This window comes from Tachypleus tridentatus, chromosome 6, assembly GCF_004210375.1.
Source record: "Tachypleus tridentatus isolate NWPU-2018 chromosome 6, ASM421037v1, whole genome shotgun sequence".
Taxonomy (NCBI): Eukaryota; Metazoa; Arthropoda; class Merostomata; order Xiphosura; family Limulidae; genus Tachypleus; species Tachypleus tridentatus.
The window spans coordinates 63,211,751-63,238,819 of record NC_134830.1 but is presented as its reverse complement, the minus strand read 5'-3'; the positions used below and the strand labels follow the sequence as shown (position 1 = coordinate 63,238,819).

Sequence of the window (27,069 nt, the reverse complement as noted above, 5' to 3'; positions counted from 1 at the left end):
ATCACTCACAATAACCCACATTCGGCTCTTGAGCATCATCTAATATAGGCTTAATCGACTGTAAACTTCCTTTCAAACCACCAATACAATTGACAGAGGCCTGGGAAGGAACTGTCATTGTCGAAAACGCTGAAAAATGCCCACAATTTGTCATTACGGACTCGAAGAAACCAGATAACCCCAGTTTCTTCACTGAATCAATAGTGTAGACTAACAACAACGACAAGTCAGTTTGTAAACGGGTTTGATATAGTTTGCCTTTTTTAGCAGGTGGCCAGTGAGGCTGATTCTCTTTCTCACCGGTAAGGAGAGAAACTTGTCTTTAGTTGTGTAAGAAAACACGTCAATTGGTCAAATACCACTTGAGCGAACATTAGTTTCATACTGTAGCCACAAATACGAGACGTCTACATATTTGGAGATTTCCCAGGACCAGGTTTCAACCCAATTTTAAGAAAAAAATACACACATATGGAGGCGAAGGCGCTCTAAATTCGGCAGAGGTCACTATTGGTAGCTGCCCTGAGCTTTGTGCGCTACGAAATACCATTAAGAATGTCATACAATGGTTAGTGTTACCGTTTGCATGTGCAACTGGTCAGAACGTAATTGTGGTGGAAGATAAAGTGCACTCCTCACTATTCTCAACTCCTTAATAACTATCTGGAAGAAAAGGGTATAACGCATGTCACCGGACTTGAGTCTGATTGATCATGTATATGACGCTTTGAGAAGAAACTTGGCTGAAAATGATTCAAATTCAAATAGTGTTGAAGAACTGCAGGTAACTCCGATAAAGAACCAAGCCGTATTATCGCTGGAGTTCATTTAATCACATATTTAACCGTGCCTCATCAACCTCTATAAAAAAAAAACCCGTAAGAACTTCCTTATACTTGTGAAAAAACGAAAGAACATTTTACAGTTCTAAGAAATAGTACTTAAAGACTTCTAAAAGTTATTAAAGAGACTATGTCCTAAACCTCTCTTCTAGAGGTCTCAAAAGATATGTTTAATGCATAATTGACTATACATGTATCGAACACTCCATTATAACTGCTGGGCCCGGCATGGCCAGGTGGTTAAGGCACCCGACTAGTAATCCGAGCGTCGCGTGTTCGAATCCCCGTCTCACCAAACATGTCTGTCCTTTCAGCCGTGGAGGCGTTCTAATGTGACGGTCAGTCCCACTTTTTGTTGGTAAAAGAGTACCCCCAGGGTTGGCGGTGGGTGGTGATGACTAGCTGCTTTTCCTCTAATCTTACACCGCTAAATTAAGGACGGCTAGCACAGATAGCTCTTGTGTAGCTTTGTGCGAAATTTAAAAAACAAAACAAAACAAACTAAACCTAAGGAATATGTAGACAACTTACGCTGTGAATAGATGCATAGAAAATCTCTTTTTTAAACGTCAATGTATTTGTTTAATATTCAGAAAAAAAACAACAAAATTATATAGCTTAAAAATTGTGTGTTTCAGGAAAAAGTGTTGTTTTGCTGCATGTAAAGTATACATAGAAAATTAAAGTTTTATGTCTTGGGAAATACTTTATTATTTTTAATGCAAACAGACCAATCCTTTTACCATGAATAACACTATGAATAAAGACACAAATCACTTTAGTTAGTCCTTTTATTAAACCACTTCACATTTTCTATGGTGAGAATAACAAATTAATAATAAGCTGTACTTCTTTATCTCCAAAATACTTTGGAGTCGTATAGATTAGTGTGAAGGGATGTAAACTGAAACGTCCAAGGTTTGATCCGCGAAGTGCCACTGGGCAAACTCCATCCTCTTAGCTAGAAGACTTTATTAGTGTGACAGTATATTTTACTCTTCGGTCCTCTCTAGGATCAGAGTCCTAAATTATAGATACAGCTAGTCCTGAACCTTGGACTATGTGTCGCGTGAGGTGAAAGTGGCCAAAACTCAGCTAGAAATCACTTATTTAAACATAACAAACATGCATGAAAATGATGTAGAACATGTTCCAAAAGTCTGAAAATATGCAAGTAGGGTGTGACATGATTTTTATATATATTTTGTCGATTCTTACTTTTGTGTTTGTTTGCCCTTTGTTTGAGAATTTCCGCGCAAAGTTACAAAACTTATATGCATATATAGTACTTTCTGTAACTTTGCACCATCCTATATTTTGAAGTCCACAGTACCCACAACCAACCTTTGAACTACTCTTATGTGATTGAATAGTAGGATTACGGCAATCTCTTTTAAGACGCACCCATAGCTCCATAGTTCGAAGCCCTTTTTTGTTGCAAAGGACATCGAATCATGAATCCTTGGAGTCATAGTCTAAGCATACTGGTCCCATATGCATATAAATTATGTTAACTTCTGCTTTAAACGATTACAACTTGTAGAATTAGAAAGCTATGGAAATATAAGTAATACTCAAATGTATATATTACGTTTCTAAATTAATGTACATAACTGTCTTCAATCACATGTACAGTCTATTTATGTTTTATAAAAATGTAATAAATCGATATTTGCTTACCTGGAGTAAAATTCTAATTGTCAGAAAACATAATATATTTACTTTTATAGAAAGCAAAATTTGTCCTGAAGGGTACAGAAAGTGTTTGAGTGGTCAGTGTGTCCAGTTAAATTGGTGGTGTGACTTTCGACCTGACTGTCCAGATTTTTCAGATGAGAAGTTCTGTGGTAAGTTATGAATGATGCTGATCTTTGTCTATTTCTACTGTTATTACATTTCAGATTTTCTTTGCAGTAATGGATACCCGGCATGACCATGTGGGTTAAAGCGTTTAACTCGTAATCTGAGGGTCGCGGGTTCGAATACCCGCCGCACCAAACATGCTCGCCCTTTCAGCCGTGGAGGCGCTATAATGTTACAGTCAATCCAACTATTCGTTGGTAAAAGAGTATCCCAAGAGTTGGCGGTGGGTGGTGATGACTAGCTGCATTCCCTATAGTCTTATACTGCTAAATTAGAAACAGCTAGCGCAGATAGCTCTCGTGTAGCTTTGCGCAAAATTTAAAAAAACAAAACAAACTATTACAATAATGGATAAACTTAGTACTTGATAAATAGTTTCTACTAAACAACAGTTTTATAACGTTCAGAATAATACTACTTTTACAGGTATATTTAAATTTAATGACAGCCATTGCTTAGCAGTTGTTATTAATTTTCACACAAAATTATTTGAGGGCTATCTTCGCTAGCCATCTCTAAATTTGACTTGACAAACCTCAGAGAATGCAGCTAGAATAGTAGAAATTGACTATCATTCTTCTAATGTACTCACGGCCCCAAAGTGCGCAGTGTGTTTTGTTTTTTTAACGGTTACGGAGACACGAACCATTGTTCAGCACGATAAATAGTTCAGCAGCGTTCGGTCTCTACTGCACAGGTTAACCAATATTTTGACTTTTAATTGTTCTATTTAAAAATACTGGAATTTGCTATAAAATATATTTGTATTTATCTCTAAGAAATATTTTTTACTTATCAATATTTTTCGTTTTCAAATATTTTTTTTCAGAGAACAACTTAAACCTAAAATGTTTGTTTTGTGCTTTTATTTCCTTTTCCTTGAATATTCGTATATTTCCACTCCCCTTATTACTCATTATTATTATTTCTTTAGCCTCTTGTGGATCAGAAGTGAATTTGAAGACTTAAAACACTAAATACTTACATGCATATATATGTATTATTACATTGTTAATACGTATTCAAATGTTGCCTTCCACCCAGTGGCTCAGCGGTAAATCTGTAGGTTTACCACGCAAAACATCGGGTTTCTATACCTATGGTGAGCACAACACAGATATTCCGTTGTTTAGCTTTGTGCTTGACTACAAATAAGCAAACAAATCTCTTGATTTATTCTATTTATTTCTATTTTTGACTTCTTTTAACTTTTGCTTGTATTGAACTTCTGTGTTAGTAGCTATATCGATCTCTCTTGAGTAAGTTGAATGGTTTACAGGATTCCTAAAGTACAAATTAAAACCTGTAATATTAGGTAAAATTAGATTCAGTAAAGACTGTGTTAAAAGAGAAGATTACTTACATTCAAGTTAATTTGGAGTTGTCCCCCAATGGATCAGGGACAAATTTACATCACTAAAAGCTGTGGTTCGATTCTCTGCGATGCACAGAGTGAAGGTAACCCTTTACTTAGTTTGGTTTGTTTTGAATTTCGTGCAAAGCTACACGAGGACTATCTGCGCTAGCCGTCCCTAATTTAGCAGTGTAAGTCTGGAGGAAAGGCAGCTAGTCATCACCACCTACCACCAACTCTTGGGCTACTCTTTTACCAACAAATGGTGGGATTGACCGTAACATTATAACGTCCCTACGGTTGAGAGGGCGAGCATATTTGGTGTGACTGGGATTCGAACTCGCGACCCTCAGATTACGAGTCGAGTGCCTTGCCGGACCCCCATTGTTTAGTTTTGTCCTAAAACATTATAACAAAATCAACTGAAACATTATAACAAAAACAATATATGGGAAGTAATTTTACCTCTTCTTACAGTCGTATTTCTTTAATGATCGTACTGCACGTGAATTTCCATTTAAAGCTCTATTTTTGCCATAAAATCTAAAAACTTTTGTTACTCATTCGTTCCTCATTTTTTCTATATCTGCAGAATCTTGTTTCAAACAGTTTAATCACTTTATTACGTACAGAATTTCCCATAAGTCATCAGGTTTCAGTTGGCCTTCATTCTATTACGAATTGCTGTACACTTGTCTAAAACAGAAAGAACACTGAGTTCAAATTTCACCAGAATTTAATTGTTCCTCAGCTATTTGAAAGCAACATATTTGTTTTACTTAGATTCCTTGCAGCAAAAAGAAACAACAAAAAACAACTAAAAGTACAAAATATGAAAGTTTATTTTTTTTTAAAGAAACTAATCAACCATGCGCTGGAAACGAGTTCCGGTGCAGAAATGGACAATGTGTTAATCAGTTTCACAGATGTTTCCTGAATGGTGATTCTCGACAAGGATGCGCTGATGGTTCTCACTTGATAGGCTGTGGTACGTGAAATTTCGTCTTTTATACTTTGTTAAAATGTTTTTTAAACTAATTAGTTGAAATAAAAAAATAGATATTTTAATTAGTTTCTAAAATTAGGAAATTGATTGCTAAGTTTTACCGGATTTGGTTTTTATAGTTTTTTTCGAAATTCATTAGCTAGTTACAATAACGTTATTTCTCATGTTTCTTGGACTCTTTTCTTCATTAGAAAATGCAACATGTGATGAAGGCCAAATTAAGTGCGTAAACAGTTATTGTATCGACAAAAGTTTGGTCTGTGATGGCAATATTCACTGTCACTTTTCTTGGACTGACGAAGTTGGATGCCGTAAGTAACATTAAATCTAAAAAATATTTACCTTTTGTTTCGTAGAACTTCCATTGAAATAGAAGCTACAGTGAAAGATTGTTATAGCACTAATAGAATTTTAAGCCTCTTGTAAACACCCTTGCTAAAGGTTCAACCAGTGAAATGATGTTTACTTTTGTAACTGCCATCCTTTAGATAGGAGGCGTAATTTGAACAGTTTACAAGAGAAATGCTTTTTATTTTCTCCGATTTTAGTATACAAATAAGTCCACGTTGAAAATCACTTTACACTGGAAGTATTTGTAGAGGTACGTAACAAAGAATTAGAAGTATCAGCTTTCAGAATATGTTGTTTCTGTTATGTAAAGTCCCGTACAAAGAACAGCATTGAGCAACTATTTTAATTTACCATCGTCTGGTTATCATTGTTTATAATCTCCCATTTCTGCTACGTACAACCTAACAGAAAGTTGAAATTTCAAAATAATGCAAAATTGTTTATAAATCATCATAGCCTGTTCTCTAGGCAGGGCTTTATTTCTACTATTAAGGGGAAGAAAAGGCCCAGTGTTTATTACGATACGCAATAAAATCTCACTTGGTGATTTGTTCCTTTAATTTAACCTTTGTGCTTAAAGTGCAGGAGGTTTTCGTGATATCACAAGGATTCGAATTTTACTCAGTAGGTCCGAAATCTCGAGCTCCGCTACAATTCAATCGCCTACGTTAGCTATAGAAATTCTAGTAAATTACGAAAGGAAAAAGCAGACTGTTTGATCAACAAAACTTATTTTGCATTTGATACGAATACCCAAAACATAAGCCAGAAGAAAAAATCAGCCGTATAAGAAAACCGTCTTAAATCTCGTCTTTTTATTAAGCTCCCTGCTGGGACAGCGGCAAGTCTTCAGATTTACAACGCTAAAATCAGGCGTTAGATTTCCTTTAGTGGACACAGCAGATAGCCCAATGTGGTTTTTCTATTAGAAAACACACACATTTTCTATCAATAATAACATTTTTGTTGTAAAGATTGTATAAAAATATTTGTTAATAAGAAAGGGAAATTGGCTTTGTTTTTCTTTGTTTTTATTAAAACCTTTCTTCATAATTGGTATTGGAATTAATAAAATGATGGTATGTGAATTTATTTAAACGTCAAAAACATGTGTTACCAATTTATTGTTTTTCTTATCTTTTAGAGCTTTATCATTTCAACCAGTGTTTGATTACTTGGGGGTTGTAGAAAAACAGTTTACTTAAGCGTTGATACATAATTTTCAAATCATTGAAAATTCATTTATTTATGTTCCAAACCTGTAACATTTCTTAAAATATCATTTTTCGTTCCAACACCACACAAAGTTACAATCATCTTTTGGTTTCAAATGAACACGATACGACAGTAAGAACATTACCTACCTTGTGATAATTCTATTTTTTTTTCCTTTTAGCTGAAAGCTGAGAAGTGATGGTGATACAAAATGATTTCTTTAAACCAATATTAAGCGATTTAATTTTGAGTTTAATTTTTACGTTTCTTCCAAAACTTCTCTTTCTTCTTTTTCCTTGTTGCTGTTTAACTCTGTCGTCTTTCTGTATTCTCAAGACGGCTGATATGAGTAATAAAACTTTAATTGAAATAAAAAACAGAACAATGTTTTGACCTAAGAATACATTTTTACTTCAAGTAGGCCTCTCGCCATTACGAGTGTCGTCTTCCTGTTTACTCGTTGTTAAGGGCAACGAGCTGTATGTGTTGCGCATACCCATGGGTATAGAAAACTGATTTTAGTGCTATAAGCTTTCAGATTTACCTTTGAGTCACGTGAGGGGGCCAGTATCTTCTCTTACTGGTAATTTTTTACCAGTCACATGAAAAACAGAGACAACATTAACATTCTGCGTAGTCAGTCATATGTGCTTATTTCTATGTCGTACGAGTGCTGTACCATTAAACGAAAGAAGAAATATCTTATCGTTTATTGGATTTTTTTGCACTTTATTGTGCTTATTTTATGTAGCGGTGCTCCAGATGATGTGACGAAGTTATTGTAAAACGTTTTTGCGATCGCAGAATAATTTAGGGTTTTGTTTTTTACTTTTACACTTATATGTTAGTAGTTTTTTAATGACTTTTAAATGTTTTATCTGAAACAGTTAGTCGTTTCTTTTAAGCAGTTGATAATGGTATCTTCAGCGTTATTTGTTACGCAGGAACGTATCTGTTTACTTGTTTGTTTTGACTTTCGCGCAAAGTTACACGACGGTTATCTGCGTTAGCCGTCCCTAATTTAGTAGTGTAAGACTAGGGGGAAGGCAGCTAGTTATCACCACGCGCCGCCAAGTCTTGGGCTACTCTTTTACCAATGAATAGTGGGATTGACAGTAACATCATAACGTCCCCACGGCTGAAAGGGCGAACATGTTTGATGTGACGGGAATTTGAACCCGCGACCCTCGAATTACGGGTCGAGTACCTTAACCACCTGGTCATGCTGGGCCTACGAACGTATCTGACAAGAGAACCTGTGCGTGAATAAAGAAGGCATATTTTTTTCATCGTTATAAATATTAAAAAAGAAGAGTCACTATCTTAAGACAAAGTGATTAATATTAACTGAAATGTGCCACGTCTTTACTCAAGTCTCTAATATAGACTAGATCATTGTTTCTCAACTTGTATATTGACTAGATAGATTAATATTTCTCAATTTGTTTTGTCTTTGGATTATTTGTAAATATTAATGGTTAGTCCGACCCAGTAAGTAGCTCTTGTGAAAAAAAAACATGCAGCTTTTTATATTAAATAATTAATAAATATATTACTTTGCATGATTAATAAAGCAAGACAAACAAAGTATAAATGGTTATTTTGAATTTCGTGTAAAAACACTCGAATGCTATCTGATCTAACCGTCCCTAGAATTATACTAGGAACGTATAATTTTGTTATATTCAACGAAACTTATTTTGCATTTGATACGAATACCCAAAACATAAGCCAGAAGGAAAAATCAGCCGTATAAGAAAACCGTCTTAAATCTCGTCTTTTTATTAAGCTCCCTGCTGGGACAGCGGCAAGTCTTCAGATTGGCATGTGAACTTAGTTACGTAGTTAATTCAACGTGGAGTGACACGTTCAATGTCAATACGTTATGTTTCCTATTAAACAAACGTAGGAAGGCTTTCTAACGAGTAATGGAATTGACCGTCATTTTTCGCCTTCACATGGCTTTAAGGCCCATATGTTATGAATTCATGGTTTCTAACGACCAGACTTTGCTAGGCCATATGTAGTGAAGGAAGGAATATACTTAAATTTCATTGGAATAAACCAAAAAAGCTGGTTATATATATATTTATTTAGTTATTTAAGTTGTAACTTTTGGAGTGAGAAAGGGAAGTGTTTTAATAAAATACTTATGGTCAAAAATGGGAATACGAAATAAATTAGGCTCATGCATTTAAACTAATCAAATGTATTTTGTTCTTGCTCACCATACATGTAGAGAAAAAAAAATTTCTAAATACATAGTTTATAGATATCTTCGATCATATGATGAAGAAGTAAGTTGCATTGTTGGTAATACAAATGATTTAGTATTGTAATATTACTGATTTCTGATGTTGTATTGTGAATAATACTGGTAATTTAGTATTGTTATAATGGTAATGCTACTGATTTCATGGCCTTTGCCCTTGTACTCTTGTGAATGACATGTGTAATAAATTCGACAATATGACATAAAATTCATAAAAATAACTTTTTAATGTTGTGCTTAGTATCAAAATAAAATAAATAATTAAACCATTGAAATTAAAATTAATTGTACCAGAATTATACGAATTACCATCGCAAATATATGTAAGTAACTCTTCAAACACTGCTATAAGCTGTTAAGTATTTTATTTGCACCTTTAACAAACTTTCAATGAAGTGAATATTTTATTCTTAACAGAACAAAACCACTTTGAAGATGCATTTCAGGAACCAGAACTTTAATTTTAAAATTTTAAAAGGCTGAATGAATTAATCGAGAGTGTCCTGCAACTTCATCAAATCTTACTTCCACTTATTGCACATGAAACAACTGTGGTTGTCAGTTGGATACAGAGATATGGTTAGAATTTTTGTGGGCTACATTTAAAGCTGAGGGTAAGAAAAATAGAAAGAAAAGAAAAGAGTGGAAATATAATACGTGGATTTATGTTCAATGTGCTGCCGTTGCTTATAACGGTCTTATCATGCTACAAATGTTAAAGTTCGATAGGCATGGCATGATCTGATGTTTAAGATACTCGACTCGCAATCTAAGAATCGTAGGTTTGAATTTCATTATCGAACTTGTCCGTTGCCTTCAGCCATGGACAGGGGCGGTCTTGGTCATTCTGGATCCCCTTAGCAGAATTCAGTAAATACACTTCCATAACAATAAAAACAAACAAACTGGGAAGTAAATTAAAAGGCTTAGCATCGGAATATTTTTATTGTGTTGTACCCCCTTCAATTACCCAGTTTGTCCAGTAGGAAAAACATTACAATTTGCTCACCATGACTAGGGTTCAACTTGTTGCATGTCTCATTATGGACACTCCTAATGTTCTTAGTACATCCTATTCCTTTGTTTTTAAACTATATTAAGTACAAAATACATTCCTGTTTTGGAAGTTCTAGATATTTAATCTCAATACGTTTGTATGGTTTGAGTGTGTAAATATATATGTATATTTTGCATCTGAAAGAGTTATTACATAGGTTTCTAAAAAGTGAACAATTTTTATTGTTACCTCAAACAATGTCAACATGTAATTTAAGGCATGATCTACCGCGCCTTTATATTGGCTCTGACTGTCACAAGACTTACCGATTTGCATATTCAAAATCATTTTAATACAGCTACCTAAACTTTTGTATTATTTTAATATATACCTATATCATCTCCATTCATTAGTTTTTATTTGAATGAGTAAAAATATGACTGGTGTTTGACTTTGTTTTTGTATATTTGCATAAACCTAGTCAAAGGCCATCTTCAAACAGCAGTCTCTAATTTTCTAGTGTCAGACTAAAGGGATGGCAGCTAGTTAACAACATCCATGACCATCTTTTGGGCTACTTTTGACTGAGCAACTAGTGAGATTTGACAGTCACTCTTATTTTAAAAAACCGTGGCCCCCAATTGCAGAGTGTTGTTGTTGTTCTTATTTTGGAGGTGGAGGACGGTATGAATGTGAATAACATGCCAGCAGACCCATTGTCCGCCACGTTTGGCCTAACTGCTATTGACAGGCTACCTAATAAAAGTTACTCACTATTCTATTAACACGACGTGTACAATTAGGTCTAACATGAATGTCTTCTCAATATAAGTAGCTTTCAGTTTGAACAACAACAAATACAGCTCTTTTAGTGGTATGCATACTCGACTGTAGTATTTGGGAACGGAAATAATACTTATTATTAATGACAACTGTTCTGTGTGCATGTTGGAGGAAGGTTGACCTGGAGTGAGTGTAATCTTATATAGTTCAGTAAAAAGAGAAAGAAGAAAGCCGGGTGGGTTACGGAAATTAACAAAAACAACTTTATTTGGGGATGCAAACAGTTACTCTTAAAGAAAAAGAGCATGCGCAGCCATCTTAAGTTAAACGTAATAGAAATTAATAGGTATGAACTTAAACATAGGATTTAGAATTTTTTCGCCGATTAGGTTCTAGCCACAAATCATAGTGAATTCGAAGTGCCTCCTGGCAGCTAAATTCTCTTACACATACTTATGTTATGATACTTAATGTATTAATAAATACAGTTAGTATTTCGAAAACTGGTTGATTTGGAAGTGTAAGTTCCAAAGAGATCCAGTTCAATGTACACTTTGATGAACGTATATTATTGGGTTACACTATATAATGTGAAGAACTGATACGGCCGAATGACACTTTTTCTTCACTTCACCTATCCATTGTGTAGGTATTTCTCAGAGTGAAGACAAAGCACGTTCATGCCAACATTATGTTTGACACTGAATGTTTTACTGCTATGCTCCACAATATGTTTTACCAGATTACTTTATGGTTGCCTAATAAAATTCGTCTTACCACATGACTGGTTCAGTTTAACAGATCTTCGTTTTTCCATCTTAGTGTGATACTAAGAGTTCGTTTTGTAACTAACAGTGTCATGTCGTATGGATATTGATACATCTGATTAAAAAATATTTTATTTTCGCTATCTCTTAGCAACAGCGCAGTGAAGCATCATTCCTATTTATTTCAGTATAATACCTTAAACTGGTTCAGAGAGTAAGTACAATATATGTGCATTGCTCATAATCGAACCTTAAGATTTACAATCGTGGATTTTCTAATCTAGTGAAAACGTTAATGCGAACTAGTTAGTATGTGTATTATAAATTTGATATTCTATTTTTAATTCAAAACATGAAAACATCTTTATTAAACAAAGTAGCAAAATTTTTATAACTTTCAATAAACGTTTGTTTAATTGCACTCCACGCTTCTGTGTAAATCACAACATACATAATATGAGCCACAAAGTTAAATTACCGTAAAGTGTTTTAGTAAGTAAGGATTTTACATGTGATTCTTATTTTACTTAGTGGTGTAAAACGAGAGGGGCGGAAGGGGTAGGTACCACACTTTTCAATATATGCGTAAAAATAACGAAATTTATTCTTAAAACAAAGGTAGAATAATGCACACAATTTAATCCAGAATATAAGAACTTCTATAGCCCTTGACCTCAGCCATAATGAGTGCACCTCTGGCGAACAACCCCTCGATTCGCTAGGACAAATAAATTTGTCCTTTACACCTCTGACATTTATGGCAAAATTACTGAGGCTATTAGCTGAAATCAAAAATTATAAAATATTGAATAGGGGGAGAGCAACCAGTCAGAAACACCCTATTATCCACCATGTACACTAAGAGATTTACTTTTACTCTTGTAATTCATTCACAACTTAAAAGGCGGGAAATATATTGCGGTATTGCATACTGCAGTAGCAACGTAAATATTCTGTTCCTCAAATTACATAGATTTAACCGAGGCTTCTGTCATATAAAATTTGGTTGCCGTTCATGTTTTCTGTATGGTTTAAAAACAATTCCCGATATTTTATTTACACAACAGTATATTCGCTAAATTCACAATTGTGGCCCGGCATGGCCAGGTGGTTAGGCCGCTCTACTTGCAATCTGAGGGTCGCGGGTTCAAATCTCTCATTCAATTTGCTCGCACTTTCAGTCGTGGGGGCGTTATAATATCTTGGTTCAATCGTGCTATTCGTTGGTAAAATAGTGGTCCAAGCTGAATTCCCCTGAGCCTTTCACCGCTAAATTGGGGACGGCTACCGCTGATAACCCTTGTGAAGCTGTGCGCAAAATTCAAAATCAAATCAGTCATAATTTTGCTTATCACATACGTACATTTCATTCATCAAAATCATAGCAACCTCTCGTTTTCTTTGCCATCTTACTGATTTTTATTGTCATATAGCTTTCCAGTGTTCATCAGAAGCTCGCTGTCCTTGTATCGATATCACCATCAACTGTAGCGAAGTTGGGTTAACTTCATTTCCAAAAAATATAGAGAACCAGATTTCACGCCTGTGAGTCCCGTATTCTTTATAATATATAATGTAGTGCATGCTCACAAAGATTAAATGATGGGAAAGATATATTCAATTTCAATTACCAAAGGGACGGTAAATGAAATCATATTTCATGAAATTATAGTTTATTTACTGATTTTATTATTATATTTTATTTTGGTTGACCCCTGCCTAGAAAGAAAACAAATTGTACGTCATGTAAACAAATGTATAGTAAGACTGTTGAAATGACAACTAAATCATGAAACTAATTCTAACAATCTAGATGTGTGATTTGATATTTCTATAGATGTTGGGGCTGAGAAAATAAATTGTTCGATTTTTTTTAGTTTCCTATTTCAAAAATATAAAAGATTTATTGTGACTTACTGATAAACGATAGTGTTTTATAAATATTATTAGAGGCATGTGAATTTGGTTACGTAGTTAATTATTTCAAAGGGCAGAATTGTATAGAAGTCTATAAAGTTTACAGATTGTAGAGGTATAGTTTTACAGATATTAAGGCAATGAATATTATACTAGATTTGAAGTATTGTCGTATAACAGTGTCAGAACGAATGACGTTTCGCTCTCAGTAATGAAAGCATTGAGATCGAAACGTTGTCCACTTCTAAACACTACACAGATGCAGTTCATAAACTTTTTACATTCTGCTATTATAGATTTTTATCTATTATGAAATAAATATAGGTTGTGAATAATATTCCAAGCGGACTGTGCTGTTTTTTTTTTACTCCAAGTAGTCGCTCTAATGTTTATTGCTTATGTAATGTCTAACATTTTTGTAAATTAAAAAGATAATTTAAATCAATCTAGAATGTTAGGTAAAAGTAAAACCTTTTTCCTCTTTCTTTTGTAAGCTTGTTTCGAGGCAATAATCTGAACGGTGTTTTTCTAACTGAAGATTTTTCGACCATGGGAAAAACAAGAATGCTGTAAGAATTTTGAAATATATATCTTTAGTCTAAATAGTCTTGAGTCCGGTATTTGTAAGAGTTTGAGCCATTTGTCAAATTGTAAGATGTATTTAAAAATAACTTATAATGCGATATTATGATAATAAATTACAAATCGGATATAAAATATAATTTGTAAGTGGACACCAATTTATTTTTAAGGCATTTAATGTACGTATTATGAAAGTGAAGTGTAACAATTTTTGCTTAATCGATTTCGTGCAATTACCGATAACTTATCAATTATTTCATCTCTAACATTCAATTAGTTTTGTTGTTGAAAGACAAAATGTTTTCTTTCCTATCTTCATATTTCTTTGAAGCAGCGTAAAAAACATATTTAAATCAAGCTAATCGTAAATATTATTTTTGAATATAAAAATTGTTCTGTTAACATATTTCCCTGTAAGTAACATTTTTAGTCCCGTTGTAAAATTCACCACGCCAACGTCTAATATGCTTCATCATAAAATATTGAGTTGAAGTGAAGTAAACTAGTCACTGTCTTCAGTTCTGTTAACGAAAAATTAATAGTGGTCGAAATTATAAACATTTATTCATCATAGCAAGTGTTTCTTTTAAATGTTCAACTAAAATGATTTATGATACCTGCTGCTAGGGGCGAGCGTAGCCTAGTAGTTAGGGTATCAGATTGGAGAGCCAGGGAGCTCAAATACACTTCACCTTTGAGCAGTTGTAAGTGTGACGGTTTATTCCGTTATTTGGCTAAGAATAGCCGTTTCAAGTAACGGGTACTATCAAATGGTTGTCTTCCCTCTGGTTCCCAGTTTAAAATTAGGGACGACAAAAAAGTAGAAGTTTTTAGTTGTTTTTTTAGCACATTTTGTGTTATTAAAATAAACCAACCGACGTAAGATATGAAACAGACAAACTTCAGACAATGTTGGTACCTCACCTACTGTAATTACATATTCGATAAACAACTTTACTTTAGCTCTTATTGCATTTTGTTATGGATAATAAGTTTATTTAATTCACTAAATTATCAGAAAAAACAAAATTCTAGAATTTCCAGTACATTATTGATACGGATTTTCAGCACGAAAATCTTAAAACATCGACACAATATATTTCAAATTGTTTACGTATTAAATGCGTTGTTTGATTTGACATACTTTTAGCCTTATGATAGCTATTCTGCTACACTAGGCACTTTTCCATTCTGCTGATTTTATTTCCTCAAATTTTCCTTTCCGTTATGCCAAAAATAAAACATGTAGGACTACCAATGAAATTTATTTATTTATTGTAGTCTCAAAGAATGTTACAATAACAGTTGAAATGTCAAAGCGTCAATTCAATGATTTTAGAAATCCTTTATTTCAATTTTTCCTGCATTAATCGAGACAGAATCACAATCCACTTGTTACACGTATAATTTTTCTGTAGTTTATGTCCTCGATCGACATTCTTACGAGTCTTTCCTTTATTGGATGTGTCATGGTTGATTTCGGATAGATTTTAATAAATGTTATTTAAAAAGAAATTCCAACAACAACAGCGACGAATAAAGTTAAAAGAATTCTCAATGTGACGAAAGTGTTGCGAGCTCAACCTGTTTTTATTCATCTGCTTCCATAAACCTTTTGCATTTAATTTAATCACTTTTAGTGAAAGGCCTAAAATTCTTCACACAGTTATGTTGCTTTGTTGTTGCTTAATTAATCACAAGGCTACAACGCGAGAATTGAAGCCCAAATTTTAGCTATGTAGATCTCTAAACTTATCGCAAACCAATAGGGGAACTAATATGAGTTACCTCAATGTTTGGTAAATCAATTTTGTGACGAATTTACTATTATATATCTATTTTAACGTCAATGTTTATATTAGTTAAATTTTTATTTAGAAATGCATGTAACGTATACTGTTAAATACGTATTGCGAAACTCCCACCTATTCACTAAAGTTTTAAAAGACTCTCAAGTGTAAGAATAAAAAAATATGTTTGTGTAAGTAAATACTGGTATATAGTCTATATTGTTGTGCAGACTGAAATTTCTAGAAACTCTCTTCACGCCTATAAATGTAACCAACACGACGCGCCAAGACAGTATATATTATTGGTTTGCTGTAATTGGTATACTATAAACCTCGGAAGCTATAATTATGATTAACACTTATTAATAGGGAACATCAGATATTTGACCAATAACGTTTATAATTTTTGAACATTTAAAACCATTTAACTTCAACCGATTGACACTGGATATTATTAGTATTTTTACGAAGATAGCATATAACTTCAACGGTTAAAAACTCGACATGTAACCAACGAAGAATATAGAGTTAGCTAGCTCCCCATTAAGTGCATTGTACCTACATCAATTCGAAATTGATTCGCTTATCGTGAACCTTCAATAAGACACAAAAGAAGTTCCAGACCAGAATCCAACTCGATACGTTTATTAAACTTTGCTACATAGATCTTTATACGTAATAACTGTTATCTTAAATTTTAGTATTGTTTGTATATTAAAAAAGAAACTATCTGTATCAATCTTCTTCGCAAGTATCATAGATTGGATACATATCGACATTTATCTAACTTTTAAATCTAAATTACAATTTAACTCAGTTTTAAGCTGTTTGAAATCGTAATACGTAATGTGAACTTCAAAAGATGTGTTTTAGTAAACAGGATTAACGTTTTCAATTTCTTCTGCATAGTTAATTAATTATCACCATTAGATTCCATCTAGGAACGTAGGGCCCCAATCGCTTGCGGATTCTTCAACAAGTATTTAAGTGAGTAGGTTGTTAGCCCACTGCACCGAGCCGTCCCTGATTTAGCAGTGTAAGACTAGAGGGAAGGCAGCTAGTCATCACCACCCACCGCCAACTCTTGGGTTACTCTTGTACCAACGAATAGTGGGATTGACCGTGACATTATAACGCCCCCACTGCTGGGAGAACGAGCATGTTTGGCGCGACGCGGGCGCGAACCCGCGACCTTCAAATTACAAGTCGCACGCCTTACACGCTAGGCCATGCCAGGCCCAATTTCTTCTGCATGCCCTTTTTTATTTACAAATGCCTTTTCGTGATTTTCAATCCTACTACTTGCAGTTGCAAAATATCTTGAGATGTTTAGAAATCTTTAATAGCAAGCTGCTTTCTGCTGCTGTTGATGCCCCCCTCGCTAGCACAGCGCTATGTCTTCGGATTTATAACGCTAAAATGAGGAGTTCGATTCCTCTCGGTAGGCTCAGCAGATAGCCCGATATGGCTTTGTTATAAGAAAAACACACATTGCTGTTGATTTAATACACTGCTACTTGCAATGAAAAATAGAACGTTGTAGGTCTCTTCCCAGGTGTCTGAGTACACGCAGTAATTCTACATTCTTATCAGCACAGCTCAACAGTCTGACAGTTAATTAGCAAACATATAAAACTTTCATTCAAACAGATTTATATGTTATATGTTTTATATCGGATCAAAAACAACATCACTATTTCGGTGAAACCGTTGATTGCAGAGTACATGAGATCCAAAGTGTACGTTTTCGTGGACCGAAAAAAAAACAAACTTAAAAATTTCTACATAATTTTTTTCTATTGCCAAGCCCCCACTGCCATACTGCTGGTATCGTAGGCCTTACAGGAGCGGTGTGAGTTCTCAAGTTTGTTTAGAACAGCTTCGGTCATACTAACCCTTATGTTTTTTAGTTAACCCTACACGCTAACCACTAGGTCAATTCCAGCCCTTCCGTATTAATTATTTGGTTCATTTTTAAGTGGTACGTTAATTCTTTTGACTGTTTAAACGCCATCAGGTAATCTGTTGATGTTTCATGTCGACATAAAAGTTCTGATATCAGTTTATAGTCCTTTGTTCAATTTGCAAGTGAAAAGGTTGTTGTGCAGTGAAACATACTATCTATTTTATTACTTCTTTTACACTGATAAGTCGTGGTAGTTAACAACTTGTCGTGAATCTTCTTTCTTTGTAGTCTTTAAGGAAGTCAAGTGTTCACAACTGACAGGAACTATTTAGATCATCAACTGTTGCACCTTTGGGTTGAGTCTTCGGTAATTTAGGTGGACCAGCTTTGAGGCCATGTGTGTGTTGAAAGAGTGACAATCAAATCCTATTATTCGGTCAGATAAGAGTAGTCCAAGGATTAGCCGTGGTTGTTGCTAGGTAGCTGGCTTCTCTCTAGTCTATTATTCATAAATTAGGGTCGGCTGTGGACAAATATAGCCCTCTATATATCTTAACACAAAAACTCTGAAATAAACAAACAAGATAAAATCCGTGATGACGAGAAAACCCACTTGTAGAGAAAAATATATATGTAGACACGGCTGGTATGGGCAAAGAAGATGTTTTATGTAGAGGAGCGAATCAACCTGTGAACCTGACGATGACCGAAGAAGGTCGAAACGTTGTTCGTTCCTCTACATAAAAAACTTTCTCAACCCATACCAGCCGTTTTTACATATAAACAAGATAAAAGTTTTTACTTTATTAGTCAAAACAATAACTAAGTGTTTTTTTTCTTTTCAGAGATCTTGGAAGAAACGGAATAACAAATCTCTCGTCAAGGACTTTTCGTAACTTATGGCGACTAAAGATATTGTACGTAAGGCTTACATTCTATCGATCGATCTGTTAGTTCATATTCAACATATAGGTTTTTATACTAGCGAAAGTTAGAGTTATATTTGCAACTATGTAGGGATATTTATACTGCATTATTTCGCAAGTGAATATATACATATATTTATAAAACGAAGACTGAATGGTAGTTCTGAATTGCAAATAATTTATTTATCCATTTTCAAATTCTAATGTAATTTAATAACGTAAAATTTTTTAGAAACAGGACATGTTTCTGGAGCTCTTTCTTGCTAGGTACAAAACGTGTTTGTAGGTGTATTGAGGATACGTAGAAAGATGCTAAATCTTTACAGTCGCTCACGTGTTGAAGATCTACGTGTAATTTGAAACATCAACTTGAACGACAGCTATAAGTAGGATTTATCTTGCTCAAACTAAAGAATAACTGAAGCACAAAAAGGAAGCTGAGGTTGTAAGACAAGAGGGAGAGTTAGTTTAAAAGATAAAGCTTTTTATGCCTTGTTCAAGTGTTTTTTGTATATTCGTTGTCTCTACGTCGTTAGGTATCTGGACGAAAACCTATTGACATCATTAGCTCCAAATACTTTTCAAGGACTAGGACAACTCCGCTCACTGTGAGTAAACATTTGACTAGCGTTTCTATGAGCTAAAAAGTACTTAACCGTATTGTAAGCTAAGGAGAATTGTGTCATTAAAATTTTTGTTGTATACAATTTTCTAGTCAACGAGTGTGTGTTTTCTTATAGCAAAGCCACATTGGGCTATATGCTGAGTCCACCGAGGGGAAACGAATTCCTGATTCTAGCCTAGTCAACGAGAAAAATCTTACATTTCAAGCAACTCTCCATTGTTACTATTGTATCTGCATATTTCTATATATTGATTGTTTGTTTTGAATTTCCTGCAATGCTACACGAGGGCTATCTGCACTAGCCTTCCCTAATTTAGCAATGTAAGACTAGATGGAAGACAGCTAGTCATTACCACCCACCGCCAACTCTTGGGCTACTCTTTTATTAACGAATAGTGGGATTGACCGTCACTATTAACGCCCCACAGCTGAAAGAGCGAACACGTTTGGTGCAACGAGGATTCGAACCCGTGACCCTCAGATTACGAGTCGAACGCCTTAACCCACCTGGCCATGGTGGTGAAGAATACCGTGAATGTTCATTGGGAATACTGAGTTGTGTGTATAAAATTACTTCAAAAAACTAAATGCTCCAAAACTCTGTTGTAAAGTTTTCTCCAATCAAATGAACAATAGAACTGAAACTGAATAGCATTGTTGGGACACCATTTATTAAATGAATTATTATTACGTGTCAAGCTCAAACGGATTAGAGTTGGAGTCTTTTCTGTTAAACCCCTGCAAATGATAAGTTTTCACTATATGAATACAATGCTTATTAATATAGTTTTTGAAATTTATTTTTCGGCACTTATTATACAATTTACATAGTATAATATATATATGCTCGTTATTATATAATTTATTGTTTATAGCACTTATGATATTTATTGTATAGCGGAAAAGTACCATTATCTGTTCTGAAAGACTAACATTTTACAAAATATACAGTGACAGCAATGGTTCTGTCACTTCATCAACGCGGCATACTTCTGACAAGTCAGCGGATGGCGTTATATGGGATCCTGTTTCATTTCTTAAAACTTAAATCTAAACTTTCCGACTTTGCTTAATAAATAGCATTCAAGAAAGCTGTAACGTCGCTGTGCGGGACTTCATTACACATTCTATGATCGTAATGATTTCCTATTCAAAATGGTTTATTACAAAGTTCGAGCATAACACCATATATTTTTTAACACCAACGCAAAATCTATCCCGATTACGTATGTTAAAGACTGTATCATAAGACCCAATATATCGTAAACCTATCATTTCGCAGTAAGTCCTCCCATCGAAAGCATTCCTTCTTTAATGGTTTAAGATTCTCCTGGTGGACCTGTGAGGGTCAGATTGACTCGAACTTTTCCCCTCCCTGTATTTGTTAGCTTACATTTGTAGAATATTCTTTCAATTACAGCGTGAGGATAAGAATCAGAGGTATGCTGTGTACTCTAATCACTTTCAAAGCCCAATTCATGTACAGTAATCAAGGAACTTTACGATATGATTTTCTCTTTGATCGTTATTGTCCCAAAGTCACATGCACATCGCGAAAATTTCCCCTTGTGTTTCACATATTTCTTATCAATTTAATTACTGCGAGAGCCTTGCACATAAAATACTATTTTCAGTTAATATAAATTAAGGTTAGAAGTGGCTTTAATATATTTTTAGCAGCTGCGTAACAGTTCGTAAAATGGTTCTGAAATTTTCAAGTAAAATTAATTGGCTCAGAACTCCGTCATTTCTTGGACGATTGGAGATCTATTTACAGTTTATGACTGAAAAGATCAAACCATTTGATCATGCCCAAGATATAGATTAATCTAATTTAATCCTTCCTAATGCTCGGCATGGCCAGGTGGTTAAGGCACTCGACTCGTAATCCGAGGGTCGCGAGTTCGAGTTCCCATCACACCAAACGTGCTCGCCCTTACGGCCGTGGGAGCGTTATAATGTAACTGTCAATCCCACTATTCGTTGATAAAAGAGTAGCCCAAGAGTTGGAGATGGGTGGTGATGACTAGCTGTCTTCCTTCTAGTCTTACTTACACTGCTAAATTAGGGACGGCTAGCGCAAATAGCCCTCGAGTAGCCTTGCGCGAAATTCAAGACAAACCAAACCTGGTAGAGGTTCTAATGAATAATAAAATCGAATCAAGTATACACATGCCCCATGCTTGGTACTGCTGTCATAACTAATAACATGAAAAAAGTGTGATCTCGAAGGTTAATTTAACCCAATACTGCTAAAAAGAATCTCAAGTGCCGCGGCTATCGAAGACTTTTGCTAGTTTATTTCTATGATAGAAGTTAATTGTTGAGAGGCGCTTAGGGCTAATTTTATCATATATGCAATAGTGGTCTAATTCACATAATAAGTTATCTTCACACCAATGTTTTTAAATACATTTTTGTAAATATTCTAATAATCTGGATTTTTTTACTTAATAGGTTGCTCTAAGTAATGCATATTGTATTGTTTGTGGTTTTCTTATACGTTCATTCATACTCGCCTGTCTTTGGTCGCATTGAACATAGGTCGCAAATGACGTTGAGGTCACTTATAATGCTCTCGGCGACAATTCAATGTGTGTTACTAGGTAATACAAATTTAGGAGAATTTCACTCCTCATCATTGTCCTTGAATACAAGTTAATCAAAGAGAGAGATAAGCTGAACCTATAATCATGGTGAAAAGCATCAAACATGTTGACGTGAACATGTTTTATAGTCACTAACAGAAAAAAAATGTCGTACGGTTACATAAGGTGAAGATTTGAACAGTGACCAATGACAATTTTTTACTATTTAGTGTAAAGATTTTTCTCATAGTGACTTCAAAGCATGTTCACACCAACAGTACGTTTTAAGGGAGGACCGATTGTGGAAAGCTCTGGGGTTTCATTCATTTTTGTTTGATAATACAGGATATATACCTTCTTCCTTCTAACTGTTTTAGTTGCATGTACTAAATATCTCTGCCAATCAAACAATAACCGAAACTGAGTAATCACCAAAACGTAAAGTCACCAGAAAATTACGTGATATTCTCTTGATAAAGCAGTAAAATGTAATTCATTCTTACTAGGTGTAAGTTTCCCAACCTTATTAAATGTATTGGATGTGAGTGTGTGTTTTCTTATAGCAAAGTCACATAGGGCTATCTGCTGAGCCCAACAACGGGAATTGAACCCTTGGTTTAGCGTTGTAAATCCGGAGACTTACCTCTGTACTAGCGGGAGAACAAATGTATTGTATGTAAAATATGATATCATAAACTAAACTTTTATTTGTAATGTTTCATAACATCCATAAACATAAAATGTTTTACTTACTAGGAAATATAACTTCCATACGCAGAATATTTTATTGCAATCTGAGTATTTGTTTGCACAGAGAATCATATTTGAAATGTGTGCCTTTTCACTCTGGGACAACGGGAAGTGTATGGATTTACAACGGTAAAATCAGGAGCTCGATTTCTCTCGGTAGACACAGTAGATAACCCGATGTGGCTCTACTGTTTAAAAAATACGCTCTAACATTGTAACAATACAGAAATAATGATAACAAAATTTTAGATGGTCTATAAGTTTAGAAACATGGTTGCAGTATAGTAAACGATATTTCCTAAATACAGTCCCTCGCTGGTACAGCTATAATTCTATGAAGTTACAACGCTAAAATCAGGGATTCGATTCTCCTCGGTGGATACAGCAGATGGCTCGACGTTGCTTTGCTAAAAGAAAAACATATACACTCCTAATTGCAAAATCGAAGTTATTACAAAAGTTGTAAAACCGAACGACTTAATAGTGAGAAGAACAAACGAAGAAGTAAAACTTTTACAAATATGTTTATGAAAGCGAATTAATAACTACTCGTTTAAGTTTATATTGCTGATTTAAACGATAAACAGCAAAGTAAATCAGTATGTTATCTGCGCTGTGTCAGCTGCAGGAGTTAAACTACAAATTTGAGGCGTTTAAGCACTCAAGCGTATCTCTTAGTCACAGGGGAAAGCTCTTTCTGTCACATCAGTTTCATAAATGAATTTGGAAAATAAAATAGCACTCATCTGGTTTCACACAGATGATGTTTTGTGACACATTTATTAGCCTGTGGATAACTGAACACGATACCTAAATAACGTGAATGGCTTATGTTTTTTCATAGTAACTTGAAAAGAAATGTCATTGGAGAAATTCATCCGCAAGCTTTTAGTGGACTACTTTCGTTAAAAACATTGTAAGTTTGAGAACATTTTTATTGTACTACTTATTTTTGTTCGTATTAAGAAAATATTTTTAGAACGTTCATGTTTTACCTTATTTGAGGATAAAGTGTAATAACCTAAAAATGGTGGAAGTAACTCCACATTAATGCCTGAATCAATTGTTTTATAGCTAAAAACTGAAACTGTTTTTCTTATTTTGCTCCGAATTGCATAGTTATTGCTCTTTGTTTTGCTGTAATATGACCGTGAATATTTAAGGGATAATTATAAGGAAAATCTCGTAATTAAGTGATCATGTCTTAAGAGTACTTCTTGTAGCTGAGGGAACAAAATGTAATCAGAAGCACATTTAGAATCATACGTTATATTTTGGAAGGTTTTGAAGTGTTATAAGATGTTTCAAAACCATGTTATAGAATCTCTGCATTGATTTCACACAAAATAGCCTTTATTATATTTATTTCTTATTTTCTCCTTCAACAATACGAAAAGTGTGATTGAAATACAACGTATGCCAATGTGTAGGATCGTGCAACTGTTGTTCGACTGCGTAGTAATAATAATGGCAGTTTTTCTTCGGCCAAAAAGCAGTTCCACTGACAAAATAGACAAAAGTTTGCTCCTTAAAATGGTCCTAAAATGCCAAAAACATTAATTCGTTGGTTCGAGACATCTGTATTTATGAAGAGATATTATTTGTTTTGGATAGTCATTTGTATTAGTGAAACAGTAGCAGTAGTTTGTCAGGATATCCAAAGCCATACTGAGAAGTGCCTTTTAGAGACGTGCTGCTTGAAAATATGACAAGTCACAGACTACAGTATGAAAAATAACTATAATACTATCAAATCTCGCCATTCCAGCACGGGCATGCCAGTAAGAATGGTAAATGGTACACCATTCTGTAAATTGGGTTTTAATAGGGCCAATGATGGTGAAACATGTATGGTAAACATCCTTTGGGCCCACTATTATCTTGACAAATATGACAACTCCAGAAATTCTGTCATCTTCTCCCAAGAAATGTCCGTTAAAAGACTTCAAATTGATGCTTTAATAGAAGACAGAATCACAAACCTTTCATTCAGAAAAATAGCAAATATTACAACAAAAAACTATTAGCTTTCCGGTTTCTCAGATGAAATGTCTACAGATTAGTATAAGAAATCTGAAAATTCCTTAACATCACTATTATATAAGAGATATAATGAACATAGTTCTGAGGATATTAAACTCGAATCGTTTTATTTAGAGTTAAACTTAATAACCTATTACAGTTGCAGACGTTTCAATAAGAGCTGAACTTGATATCTTGATTGTAAATGATAGAAAGGGTGTTAATCATCTACGTGACCCTTTTTAAACCACTCTATGCCACATTCAAACGTTTCTGAATAAAAAATTTTTATAATTCTGAAAATGCTGCTGGTATCTTCAGTTGGACAAGTAATTTTTCAGATGCAATTTTTTAAACATCATTATCGCTGTATACAAGGTAATTTTCAGTAGTGGCTGTGTATATATATGTTTTTATATCCACTAATTTTTGAATTGCTTCTAATTATTCACAAGAAAGCAACAAAACTTTTGAAATGTTGATATATGCTTTGGATCCTTCATAATAATAATAACTAATAAAAAAATCAAAGGCCAGTTAAGAATGTCCCAAAAAATTGTGAGTCACGGCTGTTTTTTCTTTAAATAAAATTCTAAATAAACTTATTCATTTAATTTTTATAAGTCTTAATGTCTACCTAATTGCATTGGAATTATCTTGAAAAAATATGGAAAACATCTGGAAGTTTCCTCAACACCCATGCACCTTATTGGATGAAAGTTTTGTTAATTGCAAAATGGTTACTAGATGTTAAAAGTCTCCAGTGGCTTTTACTTGTATCAAAATAATTGCGGTAGATTCCTTAATGATTTTGTGGAAAACTTTCAGATCGTCGAGCAACAATAACGTTAGAATTGCTGACTGACCTGGAAAAATACACAGTAAAAAGTAAAAATAAAACTAATAAGCAAACTACTTTAGTTTTCTTTTTTTTTTTTTTTTGCTAAAGTGACTTTAGTGTCTAAGACCAGTGTTTCAGACTTGATGTAAATATGTAAATTGTGTGTTTGTTTTTTGTTTTAGTAGTTAATCACAAGTTTACGTGTTTTAGTGTGAAAAGCCTTCAGACTTTGCGCTGAACCATTTAAGGTGGTAAACCATATTTAAAGATGATGTCTTTCAAATAGTCTATATTAAAATATTTGTGATCGCCATGAAAGAATTCTATACTTTACTAAGTTACTATTATGATTATTTCTAGGGATTTGAGTCACCAGATGTTAATGAATATATCCCGTAACGCTTTTCTTGGACTCAGGTCACTTCTTCATCTGTAAGTTTCACAGGGTGTCCAAAATACTTCTACTCTTACGTATTTAATGTCTTTTTCACCTCTTAAAAAAGAGAAGAACAGTTTCAAATGAAGAAAAAGATAAAAAGTGATATATAAGCCTTCATCTGATGAATATAAATCAAGTTTAGTTAACGTATAAATACTATAAAAGCTTAACTGAATTAAAGGATTAGTTTTGACTTGAACATAAAACATCTTATTTTTATACAGAGATTTGTCTTCCAATAACTTGGTGAGTTTGGTCAATGGAGTTTTTAATGGATTGGAACAACTAATTTCTTTGTGAGTCCTTTTCAAACTTTTCTTGTACTTTCGTTGCATAGACAGTTTATCTTTTTCTCACTGAGGTATACCTCTACCAATCTTTACTTATTTATCGGTTTCTGTTTCTTATTTATTTCGCAAATGCAAATATTGAAATTAATATTGTAAAACAATGTAAATATATTGTGAAAAATTAATCAAATGTAGTTTGAACCATACATAGATACACTAAACAAGTAGGTTAGTAAACAATAATTATTTACATGAACAGCTAAATATACATTGGGCTTATTGTACTATTGTTACACTATAGCATCTAAGACAACGTATTTTTTTTCTCTTTCAGAGATCTGACTCACAATAGAATAGCAACGATGGAAAGTCGAGTCTTCGTTGGACTCAGAGCATTAAAAAATCTGTAAGAAAGTTTCTTGAATTATCTTATTGCAATATTTATGAATTTCAATAGTCCAGTTATTTCTTACGAAGCGATCAAAAGAAATATCTTGCAAGTTTTTTTAAAAATTCCTTACATTAGCCTAATAAATGACTATACAGACCATTTACTTTTGGAAGGCCGAACCTCTTAAAACAAAATTTGTAACCATCTGTTATTCTTTACATGTTCATATTAACTTTTATACTAGAGGGCGTTTTGAGTATCCTTTAGCAGTGAAACACTATTTAAGAAAGTAAATATTTTGATTAAACCAGACAAACTTTGTGGCCAAATTACCAGATTTTCAACCTAAGGGTTCGAGTCTGTGCCCAGTTGCTGCAACAGTATACTCATTTTCTTTGTTTATCTAGGTAATACAAACAATATAACAGCATCCGATGAGGAAGGCGACAGAAACCACCTCAATTATTGTTTTCTATGACAGACATAATGACTTACAAGCCATTATGGTCATCCATCACTTGTTTAGTGATTTTTGTTTTTAATACATTGATT

General features: G+C 33.9%; 1 protein-coding gene across 1 annotated transcript in view; it reads left to right on the top strand.

The window, feature by feature from the left end:
- The first annotated feature begins 5,228 nt into the window (after window positions 1-5,228).
- Window positions 5,229-27,069, top strand: part of LOC143251626 (G-protein coupled receptor GRL101-like) — a 38,728-nt gene continuing 16,887 nt past the window's right edge. Inside the window, exons 1-9 of the mRNA XM_076502892.1 lie at window positions 5,229-5,376; window positions 12,884-12,995; window positions 13,862-13,936; window positions 18,491-18,562; window positions 19,108-19,179; window positions 23,379-23,450; window positions 25,758-25,829; window positions 26,061-26,132; window positions 26,461-26,532. Coding sequence (XP_076359007.1) covers window positions 5,229-5,376; window positions 12,884-12,995; window positions 13,862-13,936; window positions 18,491-18,562; window positions 19,108-19,179; window positions 23,379-23,450; window positions 25,758-25,829; window positions 26,061-26,132; window positions 26,461-26,532 — 767 coding nt within the window. The remainder of the gene's footprint in view (window positions 5,377-12,883; window positions 12,996-13,861; window positions 13,937-18,490; window positions 18,563-19,107; window positions 19,180-23,378; window positions 23,451-25,757; window positions 25,830-26,060; window positions 26,133-26,460; window positions 26,533-27,069) is intronic.